A 19,596-nucleotide genomic window follows, 5' to 3' on the forward strand; every position below is an offset into this window, starting at 1 on the left:
TCCCGGTTTGTTTACGGTTAGAAGATGGCTATGCCTCATGTTATGTTGTTTTTTGTACACGCTGTGACTCTACAAATCACAACATGTAAATAGGAACATGTTGGTGTTATTTTGTCACTTTTGTCACAATTCGGAGCAGTAGGATTACTGGAACCATTCACCTGCATTTTCTGTGATGGGCTGCTGCCGCTGGGGCCGTCAGCCAGCCTTACAGCACTTACTGAGATGAGAAGGGTATGTATGGACTTGTCTAACTCTGGGGGTTACGGTGAATAAGCTAAATTCCCAATAAGTCGGCGTGTTCCTTTAAGTAGCATGAAGGGACAATAACTACATTTCGTTGTACAAGTCTGTGCTGTACAATGACCTTAACTTAACCTTAAACCTTGGATGTTTACAAATGAAATATGACAGAGTTAGCTATGGGCTACAACTTGAGCACTGTGATTTTAGCCTATATTTGTATACATTTTGTAAAATTGGCACCATTAAAAGTATTTTAGCTGTTAGCGGTTCCTGTTTGTAATGTACCCATGGATGTGCAGAGAACTGTGACTGGATTACTTTGATACTGAAGAAAACTTAAAAACGTGATGATTCTCAACCAAGTTCTGGAGTTATAAAGGAACTTTTTTCCCTATGGATTTCTAAGCAAAATTATGGAAGTAATTTGTGATGGATATCTGAGATAATGATATCGGTGGAAATCTAAAAATATCTGCATCATGTGCGTTCAGATTTGACTTGACTTTTGACTCCCAGAAGGAATGCCATTTTGTATGCATATTCTGTTCCAAATTAGCAGGCCAAACTACAATAACTAACGTCCAGTTGTCTTTACAACACCAGCATACACCTGTCTCTTTCACCTCACGCACTAAAACACATGCAAACTGAGGTTTGGTATAGCTGGGGAATTAATGGAAGTAAAATACTGTAGTGTACCGTTGGTTTGCCAGCTGAAACTAATAATTTGCCTTCATGGCTTGTTTGACTTTGACATTTAGGTCTTCAGAAAATGCTACAAGACAATCTTAAAATGTTGATATTTTTTTCCAAAGAAACAAAACCACTGTCCTCCAACTAGTTGAATTATCGGGGAGCAAATGTGTGAATGAAGACTCACTCTGAACTCTCTTCTTCTCCCAGCAGTGTCACATATGTTTTGGGAAACCAGCCCCGTTCACTGTTCAGCTCTCCCAACCACCAGTTCTCCTGCTGCTCCAACACCTGAATGACATCGTCTTTATTGAAGTTCAGATGGTTTTCGGTCTTTGCTGTCCATGAACACAGGGCCTGGGCCAAGAGGTTACCCACCACCTGCAGGCAGAGGAACCGAGAGATAGACGGCACAGTGAGTACTGGAGCATTTCTAAATGTCTAGACGACAATCATCCTGTGGTAATCAAAGGGGAATAGCTGGTACAGCAGTAAAAGGACCTGTTGTATAAGTGGGCATTCACACAGCCTCCGTCGGCTGTCAGATGGTGTGGCTTTCTATTCATTTTAAAATGGGGGCAGTGCGTTTAGGCTGCGGCAGGGTTTGCAGCAGGGATGACACGCAAAAAAAAAAAAAAAATCATGTAACCGCCGATCAGATTTGTGAGTTGGTTTTGAGGCGGTAAGAGTTCCGTGAAGGAAACAGGAAACATCACTGCCTCTATCACTACCACAAGAAAGTTTTAAAAAGTTTTAAAACTTGAAACACAAGCACTGAACTGCCCAGCTGACAACAACGCACAGTCGATCTATCTTGGCCATCTCTTTTCTTTCTCCGTGAAATGAAGCTGCCTTCAACTGCGGTCGGAAACGTTAAGATGTATAAACGATCTGACGGAAAACAGTAACTGTGAAATATAAAGTCTACTTGTGCTATATTGGGGGGTTAAAAGAACAAAACAGGATATCACATAAATAGGCCTTTTCAGTCTCACTCCCACACCGCCGCACAACCCTGTGGCAAATCACCGGATTGCTTATTTTGCTCTGAATGGGCCCTGATGGTACCTCTCACCTGTCCTTGTGTCTCAGAGGGCGCAGGGTTTGGGGAGTGTGTTGGTGTGAAGGCAGACTTTGTTCCTGCTGCCTTGACAGCTTCAAGCGCATTGCAAAGCTGTGACTGAAGCGGCACTTTAGGAACAGCAGCAGCAGCAGCAGCAGCAGCAGCAGTATTATTAGCGGTGTCTGATGGGGTCACTCTCTCGACGTAGCTCTCTGGGAACCAGCCCATCTTCCCTTGTCTGCTGCCGTACAACCAACCCTCCTCCCGCTCGGTCGTCTCATCAACCTGACAGAAGGAAAGTTTTAGAAAGACAAATAGGATCAAAAGTAAAAAAAAAAAAAAAAAGGAAGAGGAAGAAGAAAGACATTTGAACACGAGTGGTCTGCTAATCTGAAGAAAAGTTCCATCTTTTCTGTTGCAAGTCAAGCCTTTATGAAACATGATCTTCGTCAATCTTACCTCGATGATGTCATCTGCACTGATGTTGAGCTCTTCATTGTTTCGCGCAGTGAACGGGTAGAGAGCTTTGAAGGATGTGAGAGCCGCTGACTTCCTGTGTTCAGTGGCCCTGGGTTGCCCACCTAAAGCAGCACATCAGGGATCATAACGTAAGCTGGGCTTCAGAAGTGGTTTTAATACACACCGCAGACAGGAAGAGATGACAGAGAAGTATATAAAAATACATAATCTTGGGGTGTGTGTGTGTGTGTGTGTGTGTGTGTGTGTGTGTGTGTGTGTGTGTGTCTTACCCTTCCTCTCCTCCAGTCCTCTCAGCAGAGCCTGAACATCCACCTTCCCTCCTGTACTCAGACGCTGCCGCTGACGAGGTGCCTCTTCCTTCCTCTTTCTCACCTCCTCAGCTTTCCTCCTCTCCTCTTCCTCCTCTTTTCTCTTCTTCATCTCTTCCGCCCTCTTTCTCTCATCCTCACGCTTCCTCCTATCCTCGTCCTGCTGGTGCTGCTGAAGCTTCACCCTGTCTTCATCCCTCTTTCTCCTCTCCTCCTCCTCCTCTTCTCGCTTTCTCCTCTCCTCCTCTTCTCGCTTTCTCCTCTCCTCAGAATCTCGGACGGCGGCCACGGCCGCCCGCTGTCGCCTCCTCTCCTCCTCCTCCTTCTCTCTTCTGCGCTCCTCCTCTCTCCGCTCCTCCTCTAACCTCTTCCTCTCCTCCTCCCTCATGCGTCGCTCCTCCTCTTCTTTCCATCTCTTCTCCTCTTTCTTCCGCTCTTCCTCCAGTATCCTCCTCTCTTCTTCCAGCTGCCTCCTCTCCTCCTCCAGCTTTCTCCTCTCCTCCTCCTGCCTCCGTCTCTCTGCTTGCTTCTGCCGCTCCTCCTCTTCTCTTTTCTTCCTCTCCTCCACCTCTCTTCTCTTCCGCTCTGCCTCCTCCCTTGCTCTGAGCTCTTGTTCGGCCTGCTCTTTGGCCGCCTGGATGAGAACCTGCCTCTCTCTCTCCTCCTCCTCCCTCTGTCTTGCCTCTTTCTCCTCCTGAAGCCTTCTCTGACGCTCCTCTTCGTCCTTCCTCAGCTTCTCCTGCCACTGCCGATCTTTTTCCATCTTAATACGCCTGGGAGTGGGTAGCAAACATTATTTAAAAAAGGTTGTGTATCAAGGTGAAAAACCACGTTTCTTAAAATTTTTTGTTTGAATACACATTCTAGAGTGGGTCAAGACATCCTATTTTTTCCTTCAACATCAGTGTTTCCTCTATGTTGATTTGACCGTGGCGGCCCCCCACGGCAACATTTCTGGCCCCCACGGGGCTGCATTGTTAGAGTGCATGTCGGAGAATAGCGCGGACACACGAGGATAACTAGCCAGTTGAGATGGTGTGTGTACGTCCTTGAGAACTGTAAGTCGTATAACTTATGTTGTCAGTTCATTTAAACCTGGTCTTGCAAATTTAAATTAAGTTAACTGGTGATTTTCGTTGTTTGTATTCTTCACCTGCGAGCTAAATTGTACTTGGCTGTTGATTCGATAGCGATTGCTGAACGCCCTCGCCCATGTTTGTGTTGTAGGTGCATTATTTACATGCTGAAGTAGTAGCATGCGGACCTGCCCCCACTGCTAAAAAAAATAAATCCTAAAGGAAACACTGAACAGGACAAGTCGGATTATTAAGAAATTTAAAAATAAATCTGTGTGAAAGCCAAATACCTCTGAGCTTCCACCTCCTGTTGTTTCCTCTCCTCTTCCCTCCTCCTTCTCTCCTCTTCTTCCTCCCTCCTTCGACTCAGCTCACGCTGTTTGTCCTCTTTGATGCTCCGTAGTTTCTCAAGTGCCGCCTGCTGTTTTCTCTGGCTCTCTCTCAGTTCCTGAGGCAGACAAAACACGGTAACACTTTATTTGAAGGGGTGTGCATAAGACTGACATGACACCGTCATCGCCATGACATGACACCTGTCACGAACATAAAGGAGTCTCTATGAATGACTGTTGTCATTAAGTGTCATTCGATAAATTATGACACCGTTTTGAGAGGTTTGTGTTACGACATCAACGTTAAGACGTGTTACCCAAAATACACACCTTTACTAGCAGAGTGAAAGATATGTGACTGAATTAAAGAATGAGCTGACTTGATAGACATAACAGGCTAAGGACTGAACACACCCAGCATGCACACATATCATGCACATAGGTGCCTAAACATTGAGTATTTGTATGAGGGTGTAAGAGATGGAGAGAAGAAAGGAAAAAAAAGAGATATGTCAAAAGAGCTAAAACAGCACAGAAACAAGATGCCAGAAGGATGGAGAAATACGAGAAGAGCAATGAACAATAGAAAAGAGAAGAAAAGAGAGAAGAAGACGAGAACAACAAAGAGACCTAAAGCGAAAACCTTTAGTAGGTAGAAGAGGTTACGTAGGCAGGCCAGCAGACAGAAGGCAGCCTGAAGCAAAGAGTCCTCATCACCCACATACTGTAAAGTTGAGGACAAGGGATGAAAGGGAAGAAAGAGGAATAGAGGAAAGGCATCCAGCATGGGCAAAAAGGAAAGAAGAAAGAGAAGAAGGAAGGGAAGAGAAATGCAGAAGCAAGTTACAGAGTTAGAAAGTTACAGATAAGAGGATGAAATCAGTATCAGAAGGTAAGAAAGAAGGTTATGATGGAAAGGAATGACTGGAGGAGAGAAAAGAGGCATCAAGGGCCAAGCTGCAGTAATAAGTATGTACTTATTGTGGAACTTAAAAATTGCACACTCCAAAAATGTGTTAAATTTTAAACATGTTTGAACTTAAAAGACATTAAAACACACACACACACACACACGCCATACAATTAAGCAAACGAGATAACAATATGTAATGAGTTTAGTTTGTAAGGAAAACAATCAGCTCTGTACTAAAGCTTCGTATTGCCAGCACCAACCATTTAAGAAACCATTATATGTCCTGCAACATGCTTTGAATCAAGTTATTAATCCTGTTTGTAGTTATTGATACTTATCAAATAACAAGTCTGACTGCTAGAAGGGACATTAATTTAGCAATATAGTTGGATTAGCACCTGCTAATAAGGACGTGTAAGGCAGCAAAAACCAGCAGAGAGGTGTAGTCTCCAAACTGGCTGGAAATTTGAATATGATGAAGATATGATTTCATATGATTTAAGACATTCTATTTATTTAATTCTTACCTGCATATCTTTGTTGTACTGGTCCATCTCAGACAGATGGGCAGCGGTCTCTTTCTCCAGAGATCCCAGCTGCTCTCGCAGCCTCACACATGTGCCTTTTCTCTCTGCAACACTCATCTTCAGGGTGGACATGGTCGACACTACAAACACATGAAATACAGTTCAACAAGCTAGAATCTTCCCAGTGAAAAAAGAAAAAAAAAAGCAGGTAGGTCTCTAGAATTACATTCTCATTCATATCCTATATTTGTTTTTCACACTCTGCATATATTAGTAACAATATTTTTATGATTTTAACTTTAGCATTTTTAGTTTTGCAGTGGCTTTTATTTTATATATATATATATATATATATATATATATATATATATATATATATATATTATATATATATATATATATACATATATATATATACATACATATATATACATATATATATATATATATATATATATAACATATATATATATATACATATACACATATATATATATACATATACATAACATATACACATATATATACATACATACATATATATATACAACATATATATATATACATATACATAACATATATACATACACATTTGCCCAATGAATCAATCAATGTGTTGTGTTCTTTTATCAAATATTCATCCATCAGTGCTGTAATTTGTGTGTTTTCTGAGCTCGGTCATTTCTTCCATCAATACTAACCAGGCAGGTTATTCACAGACATGTTTCTGAGTTTCTCTGTCAGTCTCTTCTGCTCTGGAGTCAGCTGGGACAACTTCCTCTGGAACTCCTGACCAAGAGGAAATGCATCAGAAGCAACAAGAAATGTGTCACTGGAGGAACGTATTTGGGAAAGCATTAATGCATTCTCTCTCAAGAAAACAATAATTGGACAAATAAAATACAGATAACCCAGTAATACCATGAACAACTGACACACAGACACACACACACACACCTCGAGCTGTTTCTGCAGGTTGTTAATGTCCTGCTGGCGTGCTTCTTTCCTTTGATTGGTCAGATCCATCTCCGTCTTCTGAAGCTTCTTCTTGTTCTGAAAGTCACGCAGCCGGTCTGAGATCTGACGATGCTTGTTACCCTGAGGTAGTGAGAAACAGAGAGACAGAGCCTTTACAAACTCTCCTCAATGTGTTCACGATGGATTAGAGACAGCTGGTCAAACAGAGACAAACATTGTATGACTACAGCACCTCTACATGCGTGAATATGTTGCACCCAATGTATAAACCCAATGTGTCTCTCCACCACTCACCACAGCCTCCAGCTCCATCTCAAGACTCCTTTTCTTAGCTTTTAATCTGATGATATCATCCTGTTCATGCTCCTTCTTTATCTGGAGCTCTCCGCGCCGCCTCCTCTCCCACTCCTCCTTCCTCTGACGCTCGAGCTCCCGCTGTGCAGCCTGGAATGAACCCATACAGGACACGGACGTGTAAATAAAGGACTCTCTGCTGTGACTATAAAGGAGGGAGCATTCATACATAATTTATAATTGTAAATACAGTATCTACAGTCCCTCACCTCTTTTCTCTCTATCTCCCTCTGTAGCTCTTCTTCAATCTGCCTCTCCACCTCCCTCTGTCGCTCCAGTCTCCTCTCCTCCTCTTTCCTCCTCCTTTCCTCGGCCTCCCGAGCCTCCTTCTCTCTCTTCTCTCGCTCCTCTCTCTCCTTCTGTTCGTGCCGCTCCCTCTCCCTTCTCTCCATCTCCTGCATCGCCAGTCGTCTTTTCTCCAGTTCTGCGTTCCCTCGCTCCAAGTTGGCTTTGAATTTATCCTCGAACGACACTGAATAAAAAAACAAAAGTTTTGATGAAGGATGGTGTACTTTTTTCTGATGATTGGGGAGTAAGCAGTCAAATCTAAATCTAAATATGTATATCTAAATGCGTTTGGAAAGCAGGATAATGAACATTCCGTTTTGACTGTCAGGCATGCGTATACATTTAAAACTAATTTGTAATTTCTGTAATACTGCCACTGAAAAGTGATCATGGACACGATTATGAGATTGTAATTGATATTTTGGAGATTTAGGTTTTAAAAAGAATCATTTAGATTTTAAAATAGCATTTAGCTGTGAACTTAATACTTAAAAGCACTTGTTATAACCTTTAATTCTAGCTGTACAACTTGTGACTTAGTGTAAGACGATAGTGTGTACAAACCCAACACCAATGTTTGCTGCCCTACACTTAGAGTCACTTGGCTGTCTTTGACTGGCTACAGTTTAGGCTGCTGCAAGTGGCCACTCTGTATGCACAACAATATATGCCATTCAATAACAACTTCTTAGCATTTGTACAAAAGGTTTGATAGCCTTAGCCATTAGTTGTACTCAGTGATCCTACCTGGTTTCTGGAAAAAGACTGAACATAATGCAGCAGTTAAACAAGGCTACACTTTAGCGTTGGTATTAGGCGTACTGACTGTTGGGTTTGGCTTTCTGCGGAGGTTCTACGACCAAGTCATCAGTCAGAGCTGCATAGAGAGAAGAGCTGGATCCGTTCACTGCACTCCTGGAACATAGATTTAAAATAACTTGTTGGAATACACACATTATCAAAATATTAAATAAACAAATTAATGTAATACATGTGTAATGTACTTACATTTTGAAAACATATCTTCTGAACAGGGTATTTGCAATGTTTTTGTTAAATTGCGCCATGTGTGTGTGTGTGTGTGTGTGTGGTGTGTGTGTGTGTGTGTGTGTGTGTGTGTCTGTGTGTGTGTGTGTGTGTGTGTACATACCTTTGTGAGGGTGGTACCAGTTCAGTTGGCAGGGTTAGCGGCAGATGTTGGCCAATCTTTGCCATGTCCACGAGATGCATTGCCAGAATAAACTCCTCAGCTTTTAGCTTGCCGTCCTTATCCACATCAGCTAAAGTCCTGTGAGAGAGAGTTGCAAAATGGACGAGCGAGGTTTATACATGATTTCATACTGACAATGCAGTGCAATGACATAAAGGATAGGAAGGTAAGACAACTAGGAAATATTTGGCACCGTTAGAGAGGCTCTTCAAAATGATTACAACTTTCTGTTGATCTGTTTTTTTACATTTATCTTAGACTGAACTTGCTAGTTAAGGTTAGAGACTAAACTTCTCAGCTACTTATGGATTCTAATCTACATTGAAATGTCCAGTCTAGAAATTGAGGCACACGTTATAGGGACAATTTGCAAAATGAAAATGTTAATTTTTGGGAGTTAAAACCAAAAAACACAGCAGAGGAACAGTATAACGATCTACAGTTTAAACTAGAGATGGTCCGATACCAGTATCAGTATCGGCTCCGAAACTGCCTAAAACGCTGGTATCTGGAAGTACTGCAGTTTATGCACCGATCCAATACCACGTAATAAAACCCTAAAGAAAATCATCGTTAAAAAGTAGTTTATTTGTGTTCTTTTTTCAGTTATAATTGACTGCCAAACTGCAGACAACAAAGATAGAAATCATATCACATCCATACAGGGATAGTAGTATACAGCTGTTAAAACATAATAAAATATATGACACATTGGTATCGGATCGGTACTCGGTATCGGCCGATACGCAAGTTCAGGTATCAGAATCGGTATCTGGAATCAAAAATCATATCGGGCCATCTCTAGTTTAAACTAAGTTTACAATAACCAATACATTTTTCTTGAATTTTCTGGTAATCAATACTAAGAGCAGCATTGACTTATAAACAAATATTTCCTTAACAAACAATGGCCTATTGTCATTCCAGCTATAGTGGAATGAATTGTTTTAATGTCTGGCTGCCAAACCTGACTCTGGCTCTTAAACACAACACTGTCACACAATCATAGGACACGTATGCACACGTACACACATGTACACCCACACACATATACACCCACATGTACACCCACATGTACACCCACATGTACACCCACATGTACACCCACACACACACACACACACACACACACACACACACACACACACACACACACACACACACACACACACACACACACACACACACACACACACACACACACACACACACACACACACACACACACACACACACACACACTATTCTCACCAGATGGAAGCTAGCTGTGACTGAGTCAGCATCGTGGTCGCCATGGCACCCCTCACCTGCTGACCTGTCAGCAAGAGTGACACGTCAGAACACCTGTATAGTACACATGTACAGAAGAAAGAAAAAGGTCCAGGGTGTGTGTGTGTGTGTGTGGTGTGTGTGTGTGTGTGTGTGTGTGGACCTGTCCAGTATGTGCCCATTAACTCATTAAACTAAAATGCGGCAGGTGAACAAAGAGGGCGGCCCTGTGCATAATCGCAGCTGGTTTACAGTATTTGTCGTGATTCTTTAAGCCTCTGATTCCTGTATGTTTTGGGTCTGTTGTGTTTTGGTATGTTTTTGTGATCTTATATGTCCCTGTCTGTATGAAACTTTTGTTTTTTCTGTCCATCTTGACCTGACTCCCTGGCAGAAGAGATGTATCTCAATGGGACCTTTCTGGTTAAAGCTAGAGTGCGTAGTTTCTGCCATGACAACAAAACTCTCGGCGTGTCCACATGATCCAAGCCTTCCGTGATCGCGTTCTGCCCCCACCCGTCCTCCACGCAGTAGCTAGTAGCCAAGGAGGACACGGAGGATTAAAAAAAACATGGACTCTTCAGAAGAGAGAAGAGTCCATCTTCGCTCTAGTTTCTGCGCTTGAAAGTCGCCAGATGACACAATCTTCTGAACATAGCCATACTGAGAAATACAGGTCCAGCAAGGCTTGCAGTAACAGAATGATAAGGCAAGTGCATCCTTGGCTGTGTGTCACGTGTTTCCTGTGAATGAATCAGGATCTGAAAAAACTTTCTAATGACTCTTAATGCTGATTCTGTGAATTGTTAAAGCATCTGTGCCTTCTATGATTTCCTCTCTCCGCCCTGTGTCTGAACACAACCACAGCCTCCACTTCCTTAGAGTTGCACACATAGAAAGAAAGGAGGAAACCGTTATGAAATCATCAGTGACTGTTGTTCATGACCATCCACGCCTGCATTCCAGGCAAAGTTTGATTTTGTATGACCACCACACTGTTCACAAGCATATACACACACTTCGTACCACTGAGGTATCCTGTCATTTGTTTATCCAAGCTGTTGAACTGCTGTCTGTATTTGAGTCTGGAGGCATGTGGCACAGCCCAGTCGCTGGGAACAGTAGCATTGGCGGACATCACAGAGGGGGATGAGGAAGCGGAGCTAAAAAGACAAACAGAGGCAAAACAAAAACACAAGATGAATGCACCAAACTTCAGGAAGACCGGTGTGTTTTGCACTTCAGAAAGGCTGACAAGATAAAGGAGGCGCCGATTGTGTAAAAGGGGAAACTGCTTTGTCCTTCTGAATTTTGGTGTGTGTTTTTTGTGTGCGCTACCTGATAGATCCTAGGTCCAGCAGCGATGAGGCCTTGTTCATACCAGAAGAGGAGAATCCTAGCGGAGAGGAGTAGGGGGATGCAGAGCGAGGTACGCCTGACAATACAAAGCCAACACATGTATCCATTACATACTTTTTCTATAATTATCTGCAATATTATGACGAAGCCATTAACCACAAACATGAAATCTTGATGTGATTTTTTTTAATCGCAATTTTTAGAAAGGGAGAAAGGGGAGGGAAGCCCTAAAGTGGGTCAGTATACTGACAGTATATACTGTCATGCAAGCCAAGCTTGCCAAGGACAGTGAGGGTGTTTGTATGGAGATGAGACAGAGAGATCTGACTCTGCAAAACCAGGCCAGGATTCATTCCTTTTCCCTCAGAAATATTTCATTATCTGCACTCTGCACACATTCACAATACTTACTTTCAGAGCAGGGCATTGCGAGAAAATAAGCAACTTGCAAGTGATAATCAAAGGACAGATTAATGCGTTTACTCATACAGGAGGAGACCCTCCTGATGACACAGTGACAGATACACAATACTACGGCAGGGGGAAAAAAAGAGGAGAGGAAACATAAATAAAAGTTAGAAATGAAAATCCCCTGTACCAGTAGCCAAAGCTCCAGCTGGAAGTGGATGGAGAATTCCAATGGTGCCGTTTGGCAGTGTGGCGTTTCCCACGGTGGGCATCAGGGGCCTGGCGGCGGTGGAGGCCATTAGAGGGCTCAGTCCTGTTGCTGTAGGAGCCAACGTGGAGAAGCCTGTCATTGGTGTCAAAGGTGAGAGTCCAGGGGTTGCCATGGAGATAGGGTTCAACATGGCAAGGTTTGTCCCGGGCATCAGGGGCATGTTCGGCACAGAAGCCATACCTAGGACACACACACGCACACGCGCACACACACACAGTCAGATGACACACCAGTCAATATGCATGTGTACAAACATATATGGAGATCATTCAGACACACTTTAGGTTAGCTTGTCAATAGTTGTTGAAATCCCCAAATGAGTTTTTTTTAATATTGCATTTACATCTTTTAATCAACACGTCTTTTTGTGTTTAAGGCTGTGACTGTTTAAGCAAAAGACACATTTTGAACAGTTAAGTTCCTTGCTAACTAACATTCACATACAGTATATTATAATAATAATAATAATAATAATAATAATAATAATAATAATAATAATAATAATAGTACCATAGGCTGAGCTGGACAAGGGCATGGTGGGGTTATTGAGGCTGGGAGCAGGAACTGGGGGCTGCTTCATGATGATTGGCAGTGCTGAGGGAAGTGGTGCACCCTGGAGTTTTAACTTTATGAGCTTCATAGCGATAGAAAACTCCAACCTATCCATCTTCCCATCTTTATTCATGTCAGCCAGAGCCCTGAGAAACAGAGGGGAAACAGAGATTCATCAAAGAGTGTTACACTGTAAGATCTAGTGTTTCAAGTATAGATTTCAGTGAAAACTTCTAGAGAACTCATCGCTCAAAAATCTGAGCGCGAGTGTGTGTGTTTCTCACCATATCTCAGCCAAAACTGAAGCAGGCAGTCCTGATTGGAGGAGAAACTTCCTTGCCTGTTCCCCTACAGAAAAAAACAGAAAAGAAAGAAACAGGGAAAACAAAAACATGAGATTTTCCTGCATGCAAAACTGAAAAATGTGTTTGCATTCAATACATTACTATTGGATACTATTTTTGTGCCTGCATCACGTGTGTGTATAATTGCCTGATCACCTGAGCCTGTCAACCTACTTATACTTACATGTGCCTGTGTATTATTGTGATGCTAGGAAGTAACTGTGTTTTATTTGTACATAGTGATGCACAAATAGTCTGTGCGATGTGTGTTAGTGTGCGTACCTGACACATAGCCCATCGATGGGGAGAGAGTGTCAAACTTCTGATCATGTTTGACCCTCTCCTCAGGAGTGATCGCCCATACACTTGGACCACCTAGAGAGAAAAATGAAGAAATTCCAAAGTGTGAAGCACCAAACATGGGACATAGCTATCATCATAAGATGAAGAGAACGTCAGTCTGGTCACATTGGTCTTTTAGCAGTGTTATCTAACTTTACTGATATAAAAAGACATGGTTTTATATCAGTACATATATATCTGGGGTCTAATCAGCAAACCTGCTCCTTGAACAGCTCCACAGCTGTTTTACCTTCTCACCATTTAAATAAATCACACAAGTGTACATTAGACACACACAAAAGTGAGCAAAGCAAATGAGCATACACTTCTCACACACACACACACACACACACACACACACACACACACACACACACACACACACACACACAAACACACACACACACACACACACACACACACACACACACACACACACACACACACACACACACACACACACACACACACACACACACACACACACACACACACACACAAAATGAGAGAGAACCTCGAGGCCAGCCTCAGTGGCAGTCAGGCGTTGGGAATGCACTGATATTGACAAAGTGATAATGAAGCGCACTGTTACTGTGTCACTTTGTTCAGACAGGAGGGCAGAAAAACACTTTCACTGAGGCCGACTGCACATCAGTTTTTTACTCCATAGTCCATCAGCAGACACAATGAATGGACAGTTCCCTTCATTATAACAAAACATACACAGTACTGTAACTTTAGTCCTGTGACTGGCACCATAAACAAAGTTGGGGTCAGAATACGGAAAGAAATGGACTTTAAATGTGACCAAAGAGCACAACAAATGTACTGCTGGTGCAGAGAACAGTGAAGCTGTTAAGATTAAAACCTCACTCGTACAAACAGTAAGAGACAAATGGCTAAAACAGTGTGTGTTCAGACAGATGTATGTGCAGCTGCACACACACACAAACCAAATTGGGAATTATTACTAGAACTAGCACTGTGTTGGCCTCAGCAGATCTGCAGAGCCAAAAAACAACACACACACACACACACACACACACACACACACACACACACACACACACACACACACACACACACACACACACACACACACACACACACACACACACACACACACACACACACACACACACACACACACACACACACTCTTACCATTCATTTTTGCATGTGGCAGAGGGGCACAGAGGGGGAACTCCCGTTGGCGTCCTCAGCTACTGCTCGAGGCCATCTGCAAAACACACACAGTCACAGCCCAGTCGTCAGTCAATACTGCAGCTAAGACAGGGCAGTGGTGCCACTGAAAGGAGGGAGAGAAAAAAAGGCAGGCAGAGATTCTGGTCAGTCAGCAGAGTCAAACAGGGCTCCTCCTGTTCTCTTCAGTCAGGAGCACTCTGGCCACATCCCAAAGCTTTTTAACTACTGGGACATGTTCCAATATACTATCCACACAGACCATGGTAATGGCCAGACACCAATACTACACAAGCTAGAGCGATAACCCCTCATGAGAAAGCATTTACACTCACTGTCGTGTCCAGCAATATATAATATAAGCTAAACCCATGTTCAGTACTACGTTGGACTAGTTCAACAAATACCTTTAGTGTGCTGGTGTTAATCAGACAGTGTTCAGAAACTGGTCGTTTTACCTCATAACAGTATAGTAATGATAAATGTACACATGTAAACATTTTGAAGAAAGAGTTTTGTGTTGTCATTTGTTCACTGTAAAGCTTTGAGATTTCCAACTAAAAAGGTTTACAGCCATGCTAGTAGCTCTGTCAGACTGCTAAATGCAGCAAAACATCAGCATGTTAACATGCTAACATAATGACGATAAGCATTTTATTTGAGTGTGTTAAAGCATGCTAACATCTGCAAAGTTCAGCTGAGGCTGATGGAAATGTTGGAATGGTTTTGCAGGTTTTTGGTCATAAACAAAACAAAAAAATGGTCAAATTAACATCTTATCCTGATGATGGCACTATATGAAAAGGCAGAGGATCATTAAAATGATTACAATTTCCTAATGAAATGTCATGGCAATCCATCCAATAGTTCAGAAATCTCACTCAAAACTGCTCGAGGAAAAGTCAGAGGATCAAAGTCATTAATATTCCTCCTCTGGAGACATGAATGTCTGTCAAACATAAAATGGGTATCCTTCCAGCTATTGTTGAGATGTTTTAAGTCTGAACCAAAGTGGAAAACAGACTGACCAACCGACCGACTTTGCCATCAAAGAAACCATTTCCCTACCGTTTCACTGATTTCAAACTTGCTTTTCTGTCACCCACGCCTTTCTTTGTTTTCTATGTAAGTATTATGCTTTAATCCCACTCTTGTTGAGTCAAGCACATGCAAAGAAAGTGTGGGAATGCAGCTGCTGTCGCATGAACCTGTTTTATGTAGCAGGAAGGCCCCTTTCTTCTGCAAGGTTATGCTTTGTACGTTTTAGGTGATAGGTGACTACATTTACGGTGGAGATGTCTGTCCCCATTATCTTTAATAAATGTCAGTTTACTACAGTAAAGACTTGTCAGCAGTGTAGTTAGATGACAGAGCCAGCTAACTAATCAGAACTAGAGAACTTCACCGATTTTTTATTTGTATATGTTTAGTCATTAGTAATTAGACCACATTTTCTGTCACTGTTGTTTTTTTTCTTACATTGCTTGGAATCTTTAGGATGAAGTTTGTGGTAGATCCCAGCATGGTAAATGTACTAGACTATGCATCCACAGACTAAATGTACCATATATGGGCCCTGTGTTGACAAAAGACCAATGACTTATAATGTTGGCTTTGCCAGCATGTTTACAGGTCTCATCTGTGACTGCAGGGCTGTTCCACCTGTTGAAACAGGTCAACTCACAAAACGTTTTACCGTGGGATGGATAGTGTGAACTTTTGCTTCAATACAGGACATATAACAGAAGGCCATATGTCCTATGGAGGATTCCATTTTAAGCATTCATTTTGAACGTACTGAGTATCTAACATCAAATACTGAATCATCGGCCCCGTTTACACGAAGGGAAGACGCAGATATTTTCCTGCGGTTCGGCCTCTCATTTACACGAAAACCCCGTTTTTAATCACAGAAAACGATTATTTCTAAAAACTCCGGCCAAAGTGGAGATTTTGGAAAACTTCGTTTGCACGTTTGCATGTAAACTGAGACTGAGGCTGCCGAGAGAGAGAAAGAGGACGTGATTGGTTGCTGTTGTTGCTATTGTCGGGATTCTGATTGGCTAACGTGGGCTTGAGCTTCTCGTTACACTGCCAACTACAGGTCTGGCATGCTCTTGACGGCATTGACGGCATATATACACGGGTACATATAAACGAACACTTTTCTGAAAACTGCGAGGTTGAAATGTCCGTTTATGAAAATAGCCGGCCACGTGTAAACGTAGCAATCATGTTGGTTTTGTAGCTTCCACATTCACTTCATTACTGGCGTGCTGAACACCTGCTTCCTCCATGACTATCTCTCTCCCATCAGCCAGTCAGACTCACATGATGTAGTCGGAGGAGGAAAGACATTCCAGTCTTTCCTCTCAACACCTCCTGCCCAGTAACCCAGACACAAGCATTTCCTCATCTGACGTCAGTTAACAGGAAGTGATCACGGATTTTGCCAGAGGGACAGCTTTGATGTCCCAGAAAATAAGAGCTAGGGTTGGACCTGGGACAGTACAAGAATTATAGATCGACGGGTGATTTTTAGGAAGCTAAATAACTGAGCGTTAAAGGAGAACATGAATGAGATAAAAAGAGAGAGAAAAACAGAATGAGAGGGATCGTGAGTAGCTTCTGTGAACGCGGTCTGACCGATGCTCTTCCAAGGGCAGAGAACAGCAAGGGAGGGTTAATCTACTGCCTGCCGTCTGTCGCTCCTGTCCTCCTGTACTTCACCCTCAAGCTTTCAGTTTTTGCCTCATTCTCGTTCATTCTGCCCTTGTTCTTCATATGCAGTCTTTATTAAATACTGGAATAGGAGTGTGAACATATGGAGACTTCTCTTATTTAGAAACGTAGTCAGTAGTAGGTCATGTACTTTGCAGCAGTCCCAACACCGATACAACAAGACTGCATTATTTGCAGTAGAAAAACAAAGAAGTCATGTCATAAGTAGACTGATTACTTAACTATTTGTAAAAAATGCCACAGCCTTGAACTCATTTAACCCGTTATTTTGGCCTAAGACAATTCTTTGCACTACACTAACTGACCGAATAGTTTAATTGTGCATGTACTAAATATAAACATTTATACACACATTTTCAGCAAAGATCCACAACATCTAGTCATCAAAGAGTTGAAGCAAAATTATTCCACACTTTCTTTTACTTAAATAATAAACATGTTAATTTCAACAGTTGCCTGACATCTCAGGTGTTGCATAGTACAGTGGAGGAAACAGTGGTTTGCTAGACAAACCACTGTATCGAGTCCTAACAGTTTCAAGCACTTTTTTTGCATATTGGCCAACATACGTATACGCCAACACAAGATATGATTGTTAAGCTAACATCAGCCAAACAGAATCATCCATTCAGTATTGATCAGGCTCTAGAGCACACGTGTCAAACTCAAGGCCCGCGGGCCAAATCCGGACCCTTACTAATTTTGATCCGGCCCCTATATCTATCTATCTATCTATCTATCTATCTATCTATCTATCTATCTATCTATCTATCTATCTATCTATCTATATATATATATATATTTAGGTTGACAATACATTTTGGCCCAAATACTTTTTTTCTCGACATTTTTGACGCTTTTTCCAAACATTTTTGGCATTTTTTTCGTAATTTTTGTCGACCAAACTGTAAGTGAGTAGACTATATAAAACATGCAATAATACAGTCAAAGATATTTGACTTTTCCCATGACATAAAAGCAATAAACTATATGTCTGGCCCTTGATGTGATTCTCATTTTCTAGTGTGGCCCTTAGGGAAGTTGAGTTTGACACCCCTGCTCTAGAGTGTACCCTCCGGTAATGCAACACTGTAGGAATTATAATGAATAAGTGAAAGATAGCAGTGGACGGTCTGCTTTAAGGTTTACGGTTTCCAGAGGGACTTTTCTTACTGTACGCCTGCCTGACCAACTGACCGACTGAACGAAGGACTTGGCTGGCACAAGTGACTGACTTCAGTAGTAGACTCAGCTTTGCAAAATCTCATGCAAATCCTTTCTAGAAACTAACTTCAGCTGTACTTCTCCTGTGATGCAGGGACCTATTAAAAGCCACTAAAAACAAGGTTGGAAAACAGACTCCAGGATACAGGAAAGCGGCTGTGAATGAAAGCCTGATGCAGTGTTTTGATAGTGTTACAGTCGGCACCATAGAGAGGGAGAAACACAAGTAATACATTCACAGACTACACAAAGTTTGAATTTTTTAGGGTTTTCATGATCGCAACATTTTGTGCAGTCTGGACACTACATCCTTGTAATGAAGAGAGACTAGCAACTGTAAGCAAGACTTTGATTTCCTCCCAGCTCTAGCTACACTATTGTGTGACGCTGCATTTAATCCACCATATAAAAAAATACATGAGTGGTTGTACAGTAACAACTACCCTGTTTTTGTGGTTTTGTAGTCCATTTGAGGATTTACATTTTACTAAAAGTACAAACATGGAGAGTCCTTCCGTCAGATCAGTGGTATAGTTTGATCATTTTTGGACAGAATACGACTATGATAGCACTGTGTCTTCCTACTTTTCAAGGTCTGGCCCAATGCTGAGATGGTGCCCACACATGGTGTTGTCATTGTATATGTATGTATGTATGTATGTATATGTATGTATGTATGTATGTATGTATGTATGTATGTATATATATACACACATATATACACACATATATACACACACATATATACACACACACACACACACACACACACACACACACACACACACACACACACACACACACACACACACACACACACACACACACACACACACACACACACACACACACACACACACACACACACACACACACACACACACACACACACCTCATATTGGGTCCCAACCTGAAGTTAACGAAACAGTTCTTCCAGTCATGAAGAGGTGGTGCCTCATCGGCCAGGTGTAACTGCAATCTGTGCAACGTGGCACCAAAAAATACACCCAGCAGGTTTAAAGGTCACCAAAGTCTGCCTCATCCTACAAGCTTGCCCATCAAAAGCTACAAGTAGTAGCAGTAGCTAGCAAGTCTTGTGATTTAATAATATATGACTCCTGTCTGGGGCGCCTGGATAGCTCACCTTTCGGAACGTGCGCCCCATGTAAAAAGGTAGTCCTTGTCGCAGCAGCCGCAGGTTCAACTCCGACCTGCAGCCCTTTGCTGCACGTCATTCCCCCTCTCTCTCCCCTTTCACGTCTTCAGCTGTCCTATATAATAAAAGGCCTAAAATGCCCCAAAAAAAATCTGGAAAAAAATAAATGACTCCTGTCCATGGCTTTGACTCCTGGACTTGAGACACGTCATGTTTGTTAACAAGTCGGCCAGCTCTGTCTAGTCTATATCCTTGACG

At 42.2% G+C, this 19,596-nt stretch overlaps 1 protein-coding gene across 2 annotated transcripts in view; it reads right to left on the minus strand.

Annotated features, from left to right (window-relative positions):
* The window catches only part of itsn2b (intersectin 2b), a 39,224-nt gene that overhangs the window by 14,970 nt on the left and 4,658 nt on the right, over positions 1-19,596 (minus strand). For both annotated transcript variants that reach the window (XM_039794886.1, XM_039794887.1), the window contains exons 2-21: positions 14,178-14,253; positions 12,954-13,046; positions 12,612-12,675; positions 12,286-12,473; positions 11,695-11,955; positions 11,076-11,172; positions 10,764-10,900; positions 9,720-9,783; positions 8,409-8,546; positions 8,085-8,173; positions 7,180-7,442; positions 6,911-7,060; positions 6,596-6,736; positions 6,340-6,427; positions 5,639-5,778; positions 4,157-4,314; positions 2,752-3,563; positions 2,462-2,583; positions 2,015-2,287; positions 1,127-1,320 (exon numbers count right to left, since the gene is read on the minus strand). In XM_039794886.1, the coding sequence (XP_039650820.1) occupies positions 1,127-1,320; positions 2,015-2,287; positions 2,462-2,583; positions 2,752-3,563; positions 4,157-4,314; positions 5,639-5,778; positions 6,340-6,427; positions 6,596-6,736; positions 6,911-7,060; positions 7,180-7,442; positions 8,085-8,173; positions 8,409-8,546; positions 9,720-9,783; positions 10,764-10,900; positions 11,076-11,172; positions 11,695-11,955; positions 12,286-12,473; positions 12,612-12,675; positions 12,954-13,046; positions 14,178-14,184 (3,479 nt within the window). In that variant the 5' untranslated portion in view covers positions 14,185-14,253. The remainder of the gene's footprint in view (positions 1-1,126; positions 1,321-2,014; positions 2,288-2,461; positions 2,584-2,751; positions 3,564-4,156; positions 4,315-5,638; positions 5,779-6,339; positions 6,428-6,595; positions 6,737-6,910; positions 7,061-7,179; positions 7,443-8,084; positions 8,174-8,408; positions 8,547-9,719; positions 9,784-10,763; positions 10,901-11,075; positions 11,173-11,694; positions 11,956-12,285; positions 12,474-12,611; positions 12,676-12,953; positions 13,047-14,177; positions 14,254-19,596) is intronic.

The sequence above is a fragment of the Perca fluviatilis genome, chromosome 3 (genome assembly GCF_010015445.1).
Source record: "Perca fluviatilis chromosome 3, GENO_Pfluv_1.0, whole genome shotgun sequence".
Taxonomy (NCBI): Eukaryota; Metazoa; Chordata; class Actinopteri; order Perciformes; family Percidae; genus Perca; species Perca fluviatilis.